This window comes from Manis pentadactyla, chromosome 14 (assembly GCF_030020395.1).
Source record: "Manis pentadactyla isolate mManPen7 chromosome 14, mManPen7.hap1, whole genome shotgun sequence".
Lineage (NCBI taxonomy): Eukaryota > Metazoa > Chordata > Mammalia > Pholidota > Manidae > Manis > Manis pentadactyla.
In genome coordinates, this window is record NC_080032.1 from 71,954,774 (window position 1) to 71,970,149 (window position 15,376).

At 42.2% G+C, this 15,376-nt stretch overlaps 1 protein-coding gene and 1 long non-coding RNA gene across 3 annotated transcripts in view; one reads left to right on the forward strand and one right to left on the reverse strand.

The window, feature by feature from the left end:
- LOC130680614 (uncharacterized) overlaps positions 1 to 12,598 on the forward strand; it is a 36,848-nt gene extending 24,250 nt beyond the window's left edge. The window contains exons 2-3 of the long non-coding RNA XR_008993637.1: positions 9,340 to 9,430; positions 12,224 to 12,598. This is a non-coding gene — a long non-coding RNA (uncharacterized LOC130680614). The remainder of the gene's footprint in view (positions 1 to 9,339; positions 9,431 to 12,223) is intronic.
- Positions 12,509 to 15,376, reverse strand: part of GUCY2C (guanylate cyclase 2C) — a 59,508-nt gene continuing 56,640 nt past the window's right edge. For both annotated transcript variants that reach the window (XM_036909303.2, XM_036909294.2), the window contains exons 26-27: positions 14,204 to 14,280; positions 12,509 to 13,112 (exon numbers count right to left, since the gene is read on the reverse strand). In XM_036909303.2, the coding sequence (XP_036765198.1) occupies positions 12,938 to 13,112; positions 14,204 to 14,280 (252 nt within the window). In that variant the 3' untranslated portion in view covers positions 12,509 to 12,937. The remainder of the gene's footprint in view (positions 13,113 to 14,203; positions 14,281 to 15,376) is intronic.

The following is a 15,376-nucleotide window of genomic DNA, read 5'->3' on the forward strand; positions in this document are numbered from 1 at the left end:
TGGAACTGTTCAAAGAACTGTGGTAATCCAGAAAATGTTGTAAGAAATAATGATCTCTGGGAACTTCCATAGACATATTTTTAAGTGAAAAAAAGCAAAGTGCAGAAAAGAATATAGTATGCCATCACACTAGGTCCATGTCTTCTCCCACCTAGACTCCTGCAACAGCCTTCTAATTGATCCCAGAATGGAGGAGGCTTTTGTTCTCTGCCATTTTATTTCACCTTCCATGCTGTAGATTTATCTTCCTAAATTAGAGAGTTCATTCTCTATGACCCTTCATGACCTTATGAGAAATAGGCCAAATCCATGAATCTAGAGGTTAAGGCTTCCCATGATTTGACTCCAGGCTTCTTTTGCATTCCCAAGCACTGCTGTCACCTCTCCCCGTTCCTTCCCAGCTTCAAACTGCTCCTCCCTCAGTCTTCTTCATCTTAGCAAGTGGCAGCACCTTTCCTCCGGTTCCCCAGGCCAAACACCTTGGCAATGGCTTTGAAATCTTGCATCTATGCTGTCAGTCAATCCTCTGGGTCTGGCTTCAAAATACCCCCCAGAATCTGACTGCTTCTCATCCCCAGTGGTGCCACCCTCTGCTAAGTCAGGAGTCCCACCTGGACTATTAGATGAGCACCCTAAGTGGTCTCACACTTTCTACTCTTCCCCTACCATCCGTACAGCACTCACCACGATCTGATATATCATGTATCAGTATGTATGTATTTTTCATGTCCTCCCTTTTCTCCTCCAATATAAACTCCTACAGAGTAGGGAGGGGGTGGTCTTTTTTGTTTGTTTGCTTTGTGCACTATACTCTCTGTTGTATCTCTAGGGCCTGGACCAGTGCTTGACTTAAAGTAAGTTCTCAGCAAATACTTATGAATATACAAAAGAATGTATCTTCTCCATTGTTGGAGGCCTGGCAGTGTGTGTGCCACAGCATGCATGGCCCCTTCTGCGGCGTGCAGCTATTTTTCAGACAATGCTATTCAACTTCACAGCTGGGCAGAAAGAGTAGACTTTGCAGACAGGCAGACCTGGTTTCCAGTCCTGTGTCCACCAATTAGTAATGGCAAATTTTGCTGTGGCTTTTTTCTCAGTTACAAAATACAGTATTGTTATGAGGATTTATGAGAAAATGTTGATAGTGACCAAAGAGGGGCTCAAATTTCTATCTAATATGCCCTCTTACTAGCTGAGCTAGACTTAGGAATCTCAATTTGTTCATCTTTGTCCCTTAAAGCCAAAGCAGTTCCCCTCTCCAGCGGCCAGCACAGCGGCTCTTTGCTGTGGATTCTGCCACTGTCGCCTGAGCCTTAATGGTCACAAGAGGCCTGGAGTAAGAATCAAGAAGAGAAGAATAGAACAAGGACCTGCGTAGACTTCTCTGCCAGGGAAGGTCTAGTTCCTCATTGACGATCACCCTGTGTTTAAACCTCTCCGCCTTGAGAATGAATGAAGTTAAAGGGAGAGCCACGGCCACGTGTCTCCCTTATAAAGTAAACGGGGAAGCTTTGTGCACCCCTTTTGAGATTACATGAGTGGGACAGAATGCATCTGCAGTAGATTGAAGTATGACTCCCAAGATATGTCCGAGTCTTGTAAATGTGACCTTATTTGGCAGAAGAATCTTTGCAGGGTAAATTAAATTAGAGATCTCAAGATGAGATCATTCTAGATTATCTGGGTGGACATAAATCCAACGACAAGTGACCTTCAAAGGGACATAAAGGATAGACATGGAGAGAAGAGAAGGCTGTGTAAAGATGAAGGCAAAGATCAGAGTCATGGAGTCCAGATGCTGAAAGAGATACAAGCACTCTCCCTTAAAGCCTTCAGAGGTAGCACGACCCTTCAACACCTTGATTTCAGATTTCTGGACTCCAGAGCTGTGAAAGACTAAATTTCTGTTGTTTTAAGCCACCAAGTTTGTGGCTATTTGTTACAAGCAGCCCTAGGAATCAATACAGGAACCAATCAACCCCAATGAGTAATGTACACGTACTACCATTAATAGCCGCCATCTGGAAGATTAATTTCTGGGATCTGCGAGCTGGCATCTCATTCTATTCCCAACCTGCCCACCTTCAGCAAGCCTGACTGTGGTATAATAAAAAATATATTTGATCTTTGTCCCTTGTTCCTGGCACAGAGCTCCTAAAAGCCTGAGAATTTCCTGGTTTTTTTTAAAATGTATGCTAATGAAATGATCAAATGCAGGACCCCTAGACAGCTTCAGGATGAAGGTTGTTTCCCAGAAAAACCAACCATGGGATTAGAGAGTTAGTTCTTTCAAACCTGCTCCCCGCCCCACATCTGGGTAGATGAGAGGGGCTGGAGATCAAACCAATGGCTAATGATTTAATCATTCATGCCTACATAAGGAAACCTTCACAGAAGTCCCTGAGCAACAGGGTGTTGAGGGCTTCTGGGATGGTGAACACATCAAAATGCTGGCGCGGGGCTCACTGGAGGGGACACGGAAGCTCTGCCTCCCCCGGCCCCCCCCATCTTGTTCTATGCCTCTCTCCCATTTGTTTGTTCCTGAACTGTATCCTGTATAATAAAGTGGTAAACATAAGTAAGGTGTTTTCTAGAATTCTGTGAATTATCCTAACAAATTAGCAAACCTGAGGAGGGGATTTTGGGAACCCCTGATTTATAGCTGGCCAGTCAGAAGTAGGGGAGGCCTTCTGGGACTTGGAACTGAGCCTGAAGCGGGGCTGCTCTAGTGGGCCGGAGTCCTCTACCTGTCTGGGTGGCTGGTGTCAGAACTGAGCTGTTGGTTACCCAGCTGGGGTCAGAGAATCATTTGTCGGTGTCGGAAAAGACGCCACGGATTTGGCGGTGTTGTGAATAAAAAATTCATGTTTGTTTATTTTTTATTGCTTTTTACAGAAGAACTGTATCAATCTTTCTAAGGTGTAGATACAGTCTAGGCCATAGTTTTGTTGACCTTTCCTAATTTACGACAAGAGGATTCATTCCTCCTTCATTTTAGTCGATCCACGGGTTTGGACCCTTCTCTCAGGGATTCGTCACTAGGGGGATGTCCTGTTTCTGTGCCTTGGTGGGGAAGCAGGGAGGTGGGAACAGCAGACAGAGCACGCCCCTTCTAGTTCATTGTTTCTGTTTTGGTTTTCAATAGCATGGAGGTTGACTCCTGGTTAAAAGCCTGTCTGTGATTTTTTCAGGTCTGACCTTAGGCAATAACAAAGTCTCTACCTGGCAGGCCTCCCCCACCAGGCTCCAGAGGATGGAGCAGCCAAAACCCCAGGTCAGGCATGCTCCCTGGTACCAGCCCACCCTGCTTGCATATTCCTGCCCCAGGGCCTTCACCCCTAGGTCTCTATCAGAGGCCCCCTCGGGCGCCTGCACCTCCTGACCTGCACCTGGGAGACAAGTGTCTTTCCCCCGCCCCGCCCCCACCCCCCCAGCCCCCGCTCTGATTCACCCCCTAGCCCTTCTCCCTCAGCTTTTCTTGACGCCAGAGTCCAGAAGGTTGCCAGAGCCTTTTGTCTGGGGCCCCTAAGCAGTGAGATGCCCCCATGCCTGTGCTGATACCCCCGACCCTCCGCCAGTGCGCTGATCCATGGAGGAAAACGGAAAAGGGAGGCGGTGTTCTCTCTGGTTCCATGCTCTGGCTTACACTTTCACAGTAAGCGATCAGAGGCTCAACTCTTTCTCTTGCGGCTTGTTGCTTTAAACAGCCACACAGACAACAGACAGGTCAGCACCCCCAGCCCTGCCGAGAACCTGGCAAATCTCGGGCCCCATTCACCTTAAGCCAAAGGATGATTAAAACTCAAACCAGTTAAACCATAGTTTCATTTCAACAAACGTAAGTGCTGACTTTCTTCCAGGCACTGTGCTCGGCTCTGTGATATAGGAATGAATGAACCATAGTCCCTGCCTTTGAGGGGTTCATGGGTCTGCAGGGGCCTGGAAGGACAACAGTTCATTTCAGCAGTGTGATGGGGGCTGGGATGGGGCGAGCAGAGGTACTTGGGGACACGGAGGATGGTCACTAAGCAAGGTCAGGAAGGGGAAAATCACTCCCCTACCCATCTTCGGGTTTTTTGTCTGATCTAATAATTCAATTGACACAATCAGATTAACAAGAGAAAACATTAATTATTTCATATGTATGGGGTCTCCAAAGATGTGAGACTCAAGAAGTGAGCAAAGCAGGTTGTCTACATACTTTTTAGACAAAGAAATAATAAATTTGTGAAGAACTGATGAGTCATGGAAATTTAGGCTTGGGTACTACTTAGTGAAGAAACTAAGCAGAGTTCGTTTACGCAGGCTTCTTGGTCCTGAATCCCTGCCTGGCGATCAGGATGTCTCTCCACCTCCTGGTGCAGGCGGGGCACATCTCACCCAGGAGATTTATCTTTCACAGGAACAAAAAGTGGGCTCGGCGTGTCCTCCTTGCATTGGTTGTTTCTCAAATAACTTTAATTCAAAGTAATCAATATGCCAAAGTGGGCATATTCTGGGGCAGCTTGCCTTGAACCCCATCACACAGATGAGAGGGAGGTCATGGAAGTCCGGCAAGGAGAGGTGACGAGCAGACACAGGACTGGCCAGGCACAACCCCCTTTATGCCCAGCAACTTAGATGCATCTCAAAGTGTAAGTGAAGAATATGGTAGAGACTCCTAGGCAGGGGAATCAGCATAAACAAAGTCATTATCAGTATCAGCCTCAGAGTCATCAAATTATATTATTGATTACCTCCTATACATAATTTCCATGGGACAGTTTTTCTGTTTGAGTTTAGTTTTTTGGTTTTTTTATTTTTAGGCCTATATGGCTTCATTTTCATGGGGCACTTGCAGACCAGCTGGTGGTGGCATTTGGAAGGTACATAGGAAAATGAAGCAGCTCATCTTGGAAAATTTGGACCAATGTGAAGAGGTGGCCATGTTTGAGGAGATCATGTCTTCAGTGTGCAGAGCATCTGGTCCTTGAGGGCAACTGGAGTGGGGTTGGCATGCAGTCCCTAATGGCATAGATGCTGGGTAATGGGACACTGTGGAGTTTTGCCAAAAGAGTTCTCTGTGGTGAAAAGCCAGGTCTCATTCTAGCAATCTCCTGGGTTTGTGGCCTCTTCTCATGCTCTTCCAGAGACTGGGAAACTACTTGGTAAATGCCTTACATTTTAACCAGCTTGAATAGACATCTTCCTGTATCTGAAAACATGACTGGTTAAGAGGCCTTCTATCTGGGGAAGAAGTTTACAAGTAACAAGGCAGAAGCCAGGCAGGAAACTACTCTGGAGGGAACTGAGGGCCTCACTGAGGGGACTGGGTGGTGGGATATGGGACTTGCTGCTCTGTGAGTCACATACCCAGTGTGCTGATCAGGGGCAGCACGTTTCAACAAACATAAGTTCTGACTTTCTTCCAGCCACTGTGTTCGGCTCTGTGATATAGCCGAGCTTTCTCTCCCAAGTGGGACCTGTAAGCGTGCAATAGCGCCTTTGTTTTGCTGTGTTCCCCTTGGTCCTCACAGGCCCCAGGGAGAGGACCCAGGTATGAGCGGACAGGACGGGCCAGACACAGTCCCGTCTGTGCCCAGTTCCTTAGAAACCTCTTGGCACTACACAGTAGGGACACAGTGTGCACCCTCTTGCCTTATTTAAATGAATGCATCCATATTTAACAGACACATTAAAGTTTAAAGTACTATAAAGGTCACCTCATACAACTTTCACTTTCTTTAGGTTAGACTGAAACCGTGGTTTGGAGAAGAAACCGAACTAATATGAATCTAGTTCTCCTGTTTGCAAAGCTTTCATCCATACACACTCCTTGGTGACTGGCCCAGAGGCTCTTTGTTTAGCCTGTGGCACAGCAGACACGGAAACCTACATCTCTGAATGTGGTCCCCTGTACCCGGGCTCAGGGGCTCTGCGGGCTGGTCCTGGTCTGCAAAGTTTCCAGTCTCCATAAAGTACAAAACTGAGAGTAAGCGTTTAGAACTTTTATGGCAGCTGGACATCCCCACCACATCCAAGCATGTGATTTTGTGTTTTATAAAGTGTCATTCTGAGATTGATTTGGAATGAAAAAAATATATATCCTTCATCACAGATTGAGAAATGCTGCTCTATACTGCTTTCATACCAAGCCGAATGGGAGAGCGGGTATTTAGGATCTCTTTAGAAACTGCAGAAGGCTCTTGTGCAATTCCCACTCTTATAAACATCTGCACTTGCATAAACCACAAGATTTGATTTACTTATTTCCAAAGAAATATAGAACCGAAAGTGATAACTCATGTTTGTTTTGTAACAAATGTGAATTGTAGGTCCTGAGTCTGTCCAAATATTAGGACACAGCCAGGAGCATGTCGCCGGTTTCTCTGCCAAGAGCTCTATCTACCGTGGTTGGATTAATATGTTAAACCCCGTACTGTTGGAATAATTCACACAATGTCAAATTGCCGTTTTTTAAGATGCAGGATAGGATGTATTTTAGCTGGGATCTCATTGTTCAGTATATACAGATGTATAAGCACAAAGTTTTAAATTCTATAAAAGTACAGAGAAAAGATAATGGCGATTTTAGCAAACATGAAAACAATATGCTGTCACTGCAACTATAAACCATTCTCCATGAGAATTCTGGACTGGAAATTCTTATATTTCTAGAATGGTTAGCTTATCACCACTTAATGGAACAAGGTCATTTTCAGAATACATCATCCAACAGCTGGTGTACCATCTGCTGGCTGAACAGCAATTCATGGGACTCAGGCACAAGAGGAGCAATTTCCCACATTATTTTTGTTGTTCTTTTTTCAGTTACAAAACAAAAGCTATATGATAGTTACAATGGTGTTCTCAGAAAGACAGGAGCACATTAGCACGGTCATGACTTTTTGGGTAAAAGCAAAAATCCACTTTGGATTTCTTTCAGTTAGCAAAAACAGATACTAACGTATGTCTGCCATGAAAGTGAAGCTGCCTGATGCAAACTTTCACAGACAGTGTGGAATACTTGTACTACTGTTTCTTGTTTCCTCAAACTCAATGTCTTATGGTTACCAGACTTCCTGTTTGTATAGATGAAGACTCAGCTCACCTACAACATCTCTTAGTCTCTGGCCTCCTTCCATTATCAGTGGTACCAGTGCCTCCACTGATTGCCACCGTAACTCCAAATTATTTTGTCTTTTAGTCCTTCAACCTAAGACAGAATCTTTTATATTGTAAGTCTCACTATTGCCTCAGCTTTCTTTCTAGAACTGGTCATTTTGTACAAGTCCCTCAAATTGAGTTTATCTGTTTTCTCATGATTAGATTGAGGCTATGCATTTTAGGGAAGAATATCATATAGGTGAGGGGTGCCCGTCAGGGGGTACATGATGTTAAATATATCTTATTACTGGTGAAGTTAGCCTTAGTCATCTGGTTAAGCTGGTGTCTGAGGCTTCTCCACTTTAAATCACTATGTTTTCCTTTATAATAATAAATATTTGAGAGGAGATACTTTGAAACTATGCAAATATCCTGTTTCTTCTGAAACTCAGCCACTAATTTTAGCATTAATTGGCAGACCTTGCCTGTAACTTGCCTATTACTCCAGTGTTCTCATAGTCCTTTTCTTTTTCCTTCATTTCTTCTACATTTGTTAATTGGATTCTCCTATAAGGAAGAGTTGTCTTTTTTCCATTATTTATTTATATATTTAATGACTTATTTATATCAACATGGAGTCCTGGATATTTACCTTATTAGGTTATCATCTAATACTCTATTTATTTTATTGCTAAATTTCTTCCAGCTTTGACCATTGGGAATTCTTTCAGGTTGGTTTCTGGGTCATTGTGGCTCCCAACTTTTTTTCTGTAGCACTTCATTACTTCCTGACAACACAAGACACTGTAGATTTATTTTGTATTTTTCCCTAACTTTGAAATCAATCACTTCTCCAAGGAGCCCTGGTAAGTTTTTAAAAATGGTATTTAGAAACCACAATCAGGACACTAACTGTGTTCATTGCTAGTGGGATGTCACTACTTCTAGGTTCTATCAGTGGATTAGTATATAGATACATATACATTTATCTATGTATTTATCTATCATCACCTACCTATGTCATCTGTCTATATCATATATCTGTCATAACACATAATCTATCATCTATCTATATTTCTATCTTTCATCTTAAAAATCAACATGATTCATAGTGATACCTCATCCAATCCAGCTGTTCAAGATTAATTCTAGCATTCTCTCTTTGGTTTTTTATAACTTCTTTCTCTGAATGAGAAACTTGTCTTTCATATTTAAAATACACTTATTTACTCAATCTTAGTATTCATTTAAAGTAGTTTCAGAATTTCTAACCCACCCTCTTCTGAGGAACAGTGTGATCAATTAGACCATGATGATTTCTACAATTCTTCTGTTTTTAGCTTTACAATACCCACTCAAAATACTGTTTTCCAAAGTTACCTGTCAGGTCCTTTCTTTACCACATTTTCCAATGAGGTCATACCATACAGTCTAGTACAGTTAGATTCATTTGTCACAATCTGCATTCCATCTGGGGTTCAATACACACCTGGTTATGTTTTAAAATACTGTTTAAAATAAAAGTCTTCCTTTGTGGTATACAGTTCTAGGTTTTGACAAATGCATAATCGTATTTACCATCACAGTACCATACAGTTACCTCACTCCCCAAATTCATTGATTCTATCCCTTTGTAGTCAAATCTTCTCTTCACACAATTGGCAACCACTGATCTGGTTTCCATTTCTATAATTTTCTCTTTGCCCAAATATCAGATAAATGAAATCATACAATATATAGTCCTTTGGATCTGGCTTCTTTCATTTAGAAAACTGCATTTAAGATCATGTTGTTATGTGAAACAATAGTTCATTAATTTTTATTGCTAAGCAGTATTGCATTGTATGGGTTTTCCATAGTTCCTTTAGAAATTTAACTGTTGAGAAAAAATCTCAGTTGTTTCCAGTTTTGGTACTTATGAATAAAGCTAATATAAACATCCACAAACATGTATTTGTGCAAATACAGTTTTCACTTCATTAATATAATTACATAGGAGTGAGATTGTTGGGTCTTGTAAATGGTAAATGTATGTTTAACTTTATAAAAAATTGCCAACCTATTTTCCTTGTTTCTGTACCAACAATATGTGTGAGAGTTCTATTTGTTCTGCATCCTTGTCAGCACTTGATAATGTAAAATTTCTAATTTTAGCCTTTTCAATGAGTGAAGTAAAATCTCACTGTGGCTTTAATTGCATTTTACTAATGACTAATGGTTGAACATCTTTTCATATGCTTTTTGCATTTATAGATCTCCTTTGGTGAAATGTCAAAAAGCAAACCAAAACAAAACCACACTTTTCTAAATTTGGGCTACCCAATAGGAAACTGAAAACAAGAAGGTAAATAAATATGAGTGTTTTTTTGTTTGTTTTACTTTTTATTTATTTTTTTGAATTAAGGTATCATTGATATACAATCTTATGAAGGTTTCATATGAACAACGTTGTGGTTTAAACATTCACCCGTATTATCAAGTCCCCCCCACCCCATTTCAGTCACTGTCAGCCTATAAGATGGTATACAGTCATTCCTTGTCTTCTCCGTTCTATACTGCCTTCCCCGTGACCTACTTATATAGTGATTGCAAATTATAGTGCCCATAAGAGTGGTTTTAAAACAATTTAAAAAATAGGAAAAAACCTCTATTATTTTATGTATTGTATTTCCAGCACTGTTCATTTCTTTGTGGATATCCAAGCTTCTACCTGATATTCTATTCATTCTGTTTGAGGAACGTCATTTAACATTTAATGTAGAGCAGGTCTACTGGCAATAAAGTCTCACATTCCTTTTTTGAGTCAGTATTTTTTCTTCATTTTTGAACTATTTTTTGCTTGGCATAGAATTCTATTCCAACAGCCCTCTTCTACAATTGCTTTGGGCTGTATTTTTTTTATTAAATCTGATCCCATCTGCCTTCTGTCTTTTAGACTGCCTTATAATTTCTGGTTCACTGAGGACATTCTTTCCTGTCTCCCAATACCTTATATAGATGATTTTCGGTCATTTTGGAAGTTTGAGATGGGAGCGGGAGATTAGAATTTGTACTATATATAGTGTCATAATATAGTCTCATTACCAATCATTGGAGCTGGAATCTCAACATATTATTCTAAATTCTCTCTCCTTAGGGAGACTGGTTATCTAAATTACCTTAGGCAAACGTTGAACCTGAAACTAATTATCCTCTAGATCTAACTACTAGCTCCCAGGAAATACAGAAAATGTAAGAACACATTAAATATAACCATGCATAATCAATTAGCTAAATTCAATGTATGAGGAATTATGTTGGGAAAATGACTCAGTTTCTTTAACAAATAAATGCCATCAGGAAGAAAATGTGTATGAGCAAAAAGTTAGAGGCCAAAAGAGATTAGGGTAACGTTTCAATCACATGCAACACAGAGCCTTTTGGATCCTAATTTGAATGAAAATAATTTTAAAAAATTTTGAAACAACCAGAGAAATTTTAAATAAATATGCATTTATAAGCTGATATTAAGCAGTTATTAATTTCATGTGATGTGATAATGGCATTTTAGTTATGTTTTTGAAAATCCTTATCTGCTTGAGCAGGGACGAGCAAACTACAGCCCATCATTTCTGTTTACAAATTAACTTTTATTGGAACATAGCCTGTGCATTTCCTTACATACTGTCTGCAGCAGCTTCTCTGTTACAACAGCAGAGATGAACAACTGCAATTGAGACAGTCTGCCTGCTAAGCCTAAAATATTTACTATTTGACCCTTTCAGAAAAGCTTCATCAATCCTATGTTAAAAAGACATATTAAGAGATATAATATTTGGAATATTTTTTTAAATATAATCTGGCAAAACAAAGTCTGTGGAAGATAGACAAAACAAGGTTAAGAAAATGTTGAAAATTCTTAAAACTGATGATGACTATATGGGGTTTCATTAACTATTCCCTCTACTTTTGTATACACGAGAAAAATTCCACAATTTATTAAAAATAAATTCTTATGTATGCTTAATACACATGGAAGTCCCAGGTTTAAAATGTTCAGTTCTGATTAATAAAAACAAATAGAAAGAGAGAAGAAAAGTTGGAGGTAGAGGTTATTTGTTGAGAACCTACTATGTGACTGACACTGACAAAATTCATTTAAGAAATCTTCATAACAACTCCTTGAGGTAGATAGTGTGATTCACAATTTACTGATGAAACATCAGGGGTTTAGAGACATTAATTACGGTGAGAAAAGAGAGGTGCAGGAATTTGACCTTTCGCTGGGTCCCATCACTGCTATCACATATGCACATTGCTAAGTGGAAAAGCTGAGGTCACACATCTGCTAAACGGTCACGAAGTGTTTCACAACCATGTCGATTCTGTGATAGAACACAAACACTGGCGCCTCCAACTGGGAAGCTGTTCCATCAATGGCTTATTAGTGTAAAGACAATTTTGAGTTTTTCCAGTCCATCTTGGAGTTGCTAAATTTGCCTGCTGTCAAGAATGCTGCTTGGGACCAAACTCACGTACCTCTTTACAGTTCTCTCTTCTATAAGATTCAAAGCTCAGCAGAGACCTTATTTCTGTACCTCCAGCACCAAGCCCAGTACCTGAAGTAAGAGGTGCTCAACACATGTTCACTGAATGACTAAGAACTTTCATGTCACAACCTGATCCCCATGCTGAAAGTGCCCTGGTGCTGGGCACTCTGGCACAGGCAGATTGTGAACCTCCAGATTCCAAGTAAGGACTCTGGGTACATTTTAAGTGCTCAACCCAACAATTCAGGGGATAATTTACATTATGACGTTGTGATTTTCTGTTTTTCCAGGTGATGGAGAAGACACGTTTGGTAATCTCTGGAGTGGTTTTGGTGGCAGAGGCCCACGGGGGGAGGAATGTGATTGAAGCAGTTGTTTTCATTCGGAAGGGTAGTGCCAGTGGGTGGCATGCTTGTTCCTGCCTGTGCTGACTTTGGTCTACCAACACCAGTTGACTGTTGTCATTTCCCCTGAGATTTCAAGCAAAGGAGTCGTGCTGGAGTGCCACAGGAGGGGCCACAGAAGAACTACGGGGCAGTGGGCAGGGATATTTACAGAGTCTGAAGTACTGTGTCTTCAGAAGTAAACGGGATTTGACTTTATTCCAGACCCCTGTCAGCTGCTGGCCTTGCCTCCCACCGTAGAAGACTAGACACAAACCCCCTCATGTGCAGCAGGCGATACTGAACATAAAGGCTCTCAGCCCTGAGCAACAATGGAAAATAAAAAAGCTTTTCCTTGCTTCAGTGTCGGGGAATTCAATTTTTCAGTGAGGACAAGATGGTGGCTCATGCATTTCAGGAAAATGGATGGACTAGGTGGAAACATACGCAGTTTCAGTCAACTCTGATGTTTATTCCCGTCTAAAATATAGCATCTTTTCTGCAAAAATGATGAGTTAAAAATAGTTTAATGGAGAAAAGGTATTTAAAATATAATTGTGACAATTTAAAAAATCCTCTCATGAACACAGAAGGAAAAAGGATCAGTAAACCAAACCAGAACAAATAAAATGAGAACAAAATCTCCTCAGCTTTGCGACCGTACATTCAGCCCTCTTCTTCCCCAGGTGGACTGGACGCTCCCTGGAGCCACTGTTGAGATCAGGCTCCAGAGTCAAAGGTAACCAGAGCCCTGAGTGTGTGCATCCCTTTTGCAGAAGCAAGTCTGTGTTCCAGGCGAGGCAGCTGAGGCCAAGCAGAATCCCTGTGAGCCTTCTGTCCCTCCGAGGTCTCAGAGGGCTGGAGGCCTTCTGGACACGGGAGGCTGCTGCCACATAGAGCTGTGCTGAATTAGCTTGAGTCCTTGGGCCTCGCTGAGGTTTAAAAATGGGTGCTCTCATTGTCTGTCGTGTTGAGATCCAAGTATTCCAGGGTACCTTTTTTGTAGCTGGCTACCCGTGTGGGTCTTCGGCTTCTTATCCCAGCCGCCTGCCTTTTCTGCAGAGAGCTGGCAATCATGTCTGAAAATTCAGCTTGCAAGCGCTGTTGGTTCTCCCTGGAAAGAGAGCAGGGAGGGAAAGTGGAATGTCTCAGCAGTTCGTACGGAATATTTCTGGGCTCCAGAACAATCAGGTCAGCTTACCAAATAGTTATTGAATGCTTATTCTGTGCTAAATACAGGAAGTCCAGGGAATACAAAATGAGCGTGGACTTTTGGAGAACATGCAACTATCCTCATCCCTGCTCTGTGCAGTTGTAGAAAAAGTAGAATATATTTCAAGCAGAAAATTACATTCCAATCTCAAAGTGAAACAATATGCTGCTAGGATTTGGAGGCATGGCTCGGTTTACATATGCCACTGCAGGGATGGGTAAAGAAGCCAGGATGGTCCTAGGCTCCTGCAGCCCAGCCCTGAAAACTTGTTGATCACCCACATCCTTAGGAGCGTGGACCTTGTCTGAGGAGGGCTCGGAATGGATGAAGTGTTTCAAGGGTTTGGATGGACCTGGGACATCCTTCTAAGGGGCAGATGCCCTGTGCCCCAGGGAAGATGTGGGTTGTTTTGGCACCTCTATAGGCTTGCTGTCTGTCGGGGTGCACCACCTAGGGGTCTGCAGGACAGGGTTTCTCTACCATAGCAAAACCACAGCCACAGCCACACAACTGACTGCAACTGGATGACCATTTGGGTCACTTTTAGGGGAACTGAAACCTGTTAGTTAGACCTGAAACCTTGTCTTCCTCTTCTCAGGGAGAACAGAAACACCATGTGAAGCCCCAGAATCACAGTCCCAGGGCTGGAGGAGGTCCTGTTTTCATGTGGTGGCCCCATACAGGGCAGTGGGCTGGGTGGACCTGCAGAGTGCCTCTGCCTCCAGCACACTCTACTCTCGTTGGAACCAGGCATGGAGGAGGAGAACATGCAACTATCCTGTTCTCCTGAGCATGTCTAGAACACCTGGTTTCTTGCAGCCAGAGGATGAAGGTGTCTAAACTCCTCATGGGGGGTCATCCCTGGCCTAGTACTCAATAGACCATTGCCACTGGCAAAGCACTGTCAAGAAGTAAATTGGCTGCATGCTGCACAGCTTACACAGCCCAGACCTCCAGTGCCCTGAGCTTCCCCACCACACCCTGCAGCTTACACAGTAGGAGGGGTCGGCAGGTTGTACTCCTGGTCCTTCACCCCCGTCAGCCAGTAGGTGGTCTCAGTTCCTCTTCCCTAGGGAGACAAGAAAGGTATGCACCACAGAGGCCAATGAGACACTTCAGTTCTCGCCCACTGTTCTGTGATTATCTCCCAGAGACATTTTACCTCTGTTTCTATCAGCAACTATATTTCAGTTTTAGTAACTATATTTCAGTTTCAGTACAGCACACATTCCTGATACAATTTGCATTATCTTTAGACAGATCTTTATTTCCAAGTACCTTTTAAAAAATAAGTCTCTTGTTCACCAGATTTTTTTTTCAAAGTAGATTTTTTTTCCCTAGACATTTCAAAATATCACTCTAGCCCTGTCACAAGAACTCTAAATTAAAAAGGAAGAAAACTCATCTACAATCCTGCTATGCCAACAAACCCAACTGGTTTTCATCAACCACATTTTCTTGTAGCCCTGTTTGCCACAAAAACTTGCCACAAAACTTTTGCCACAGTAATGGCATAATTAATAAACACAGGTGCATCATAATAAACATACATTAAGTGACATTTGCTAGGCCCATCTGGAGACTATGAAATGAATGGAAACTGACTGGAAATGCTGTTTTTGCTAAAGCTTGTATTTGAAAAGAAGATTGGATGGTTACATAGTTACAAAAACACTCATTTTTTAAAATACGTGCTGGCTGTGTTTGGACTGCAATAATCCATAAACCACTTCTATTTTGGGGGGATGCTCTGTGCAGAAGATGTATTTATGGAGGACTCAAAAAGCAAGAGTGCTGTTAGGACATGTCTATATAAAAGGAGGTTTTTCCAAGTTGCAATCACAGTGTACAGGCCAGAAACACCATGGCTACTGGAGACAGATAATCCCACAGATGACAGCTGACTTCTGACCAGTTGTGAAAAGATTGCAGTGACCTCCAACAAGCAGGCTGAGTGCCAATTAGAAATGTTTGGTGGCTCGGGGGGGGGCAGCTGCCCCAAATGTGAGGCACCGCTTGGGAAGTCTAGAGTGGCTGCCCTCAAATTTGAGTGTGCATTGCAGTTAGAATACTTGTTGAAAATATAGATTCTTGTTCTGCGCCCACGGGGAGTCTTCCTCAGCAGGCCTGGAGGAGAGTTCAGGCAACTACATTTTAACAAGCAC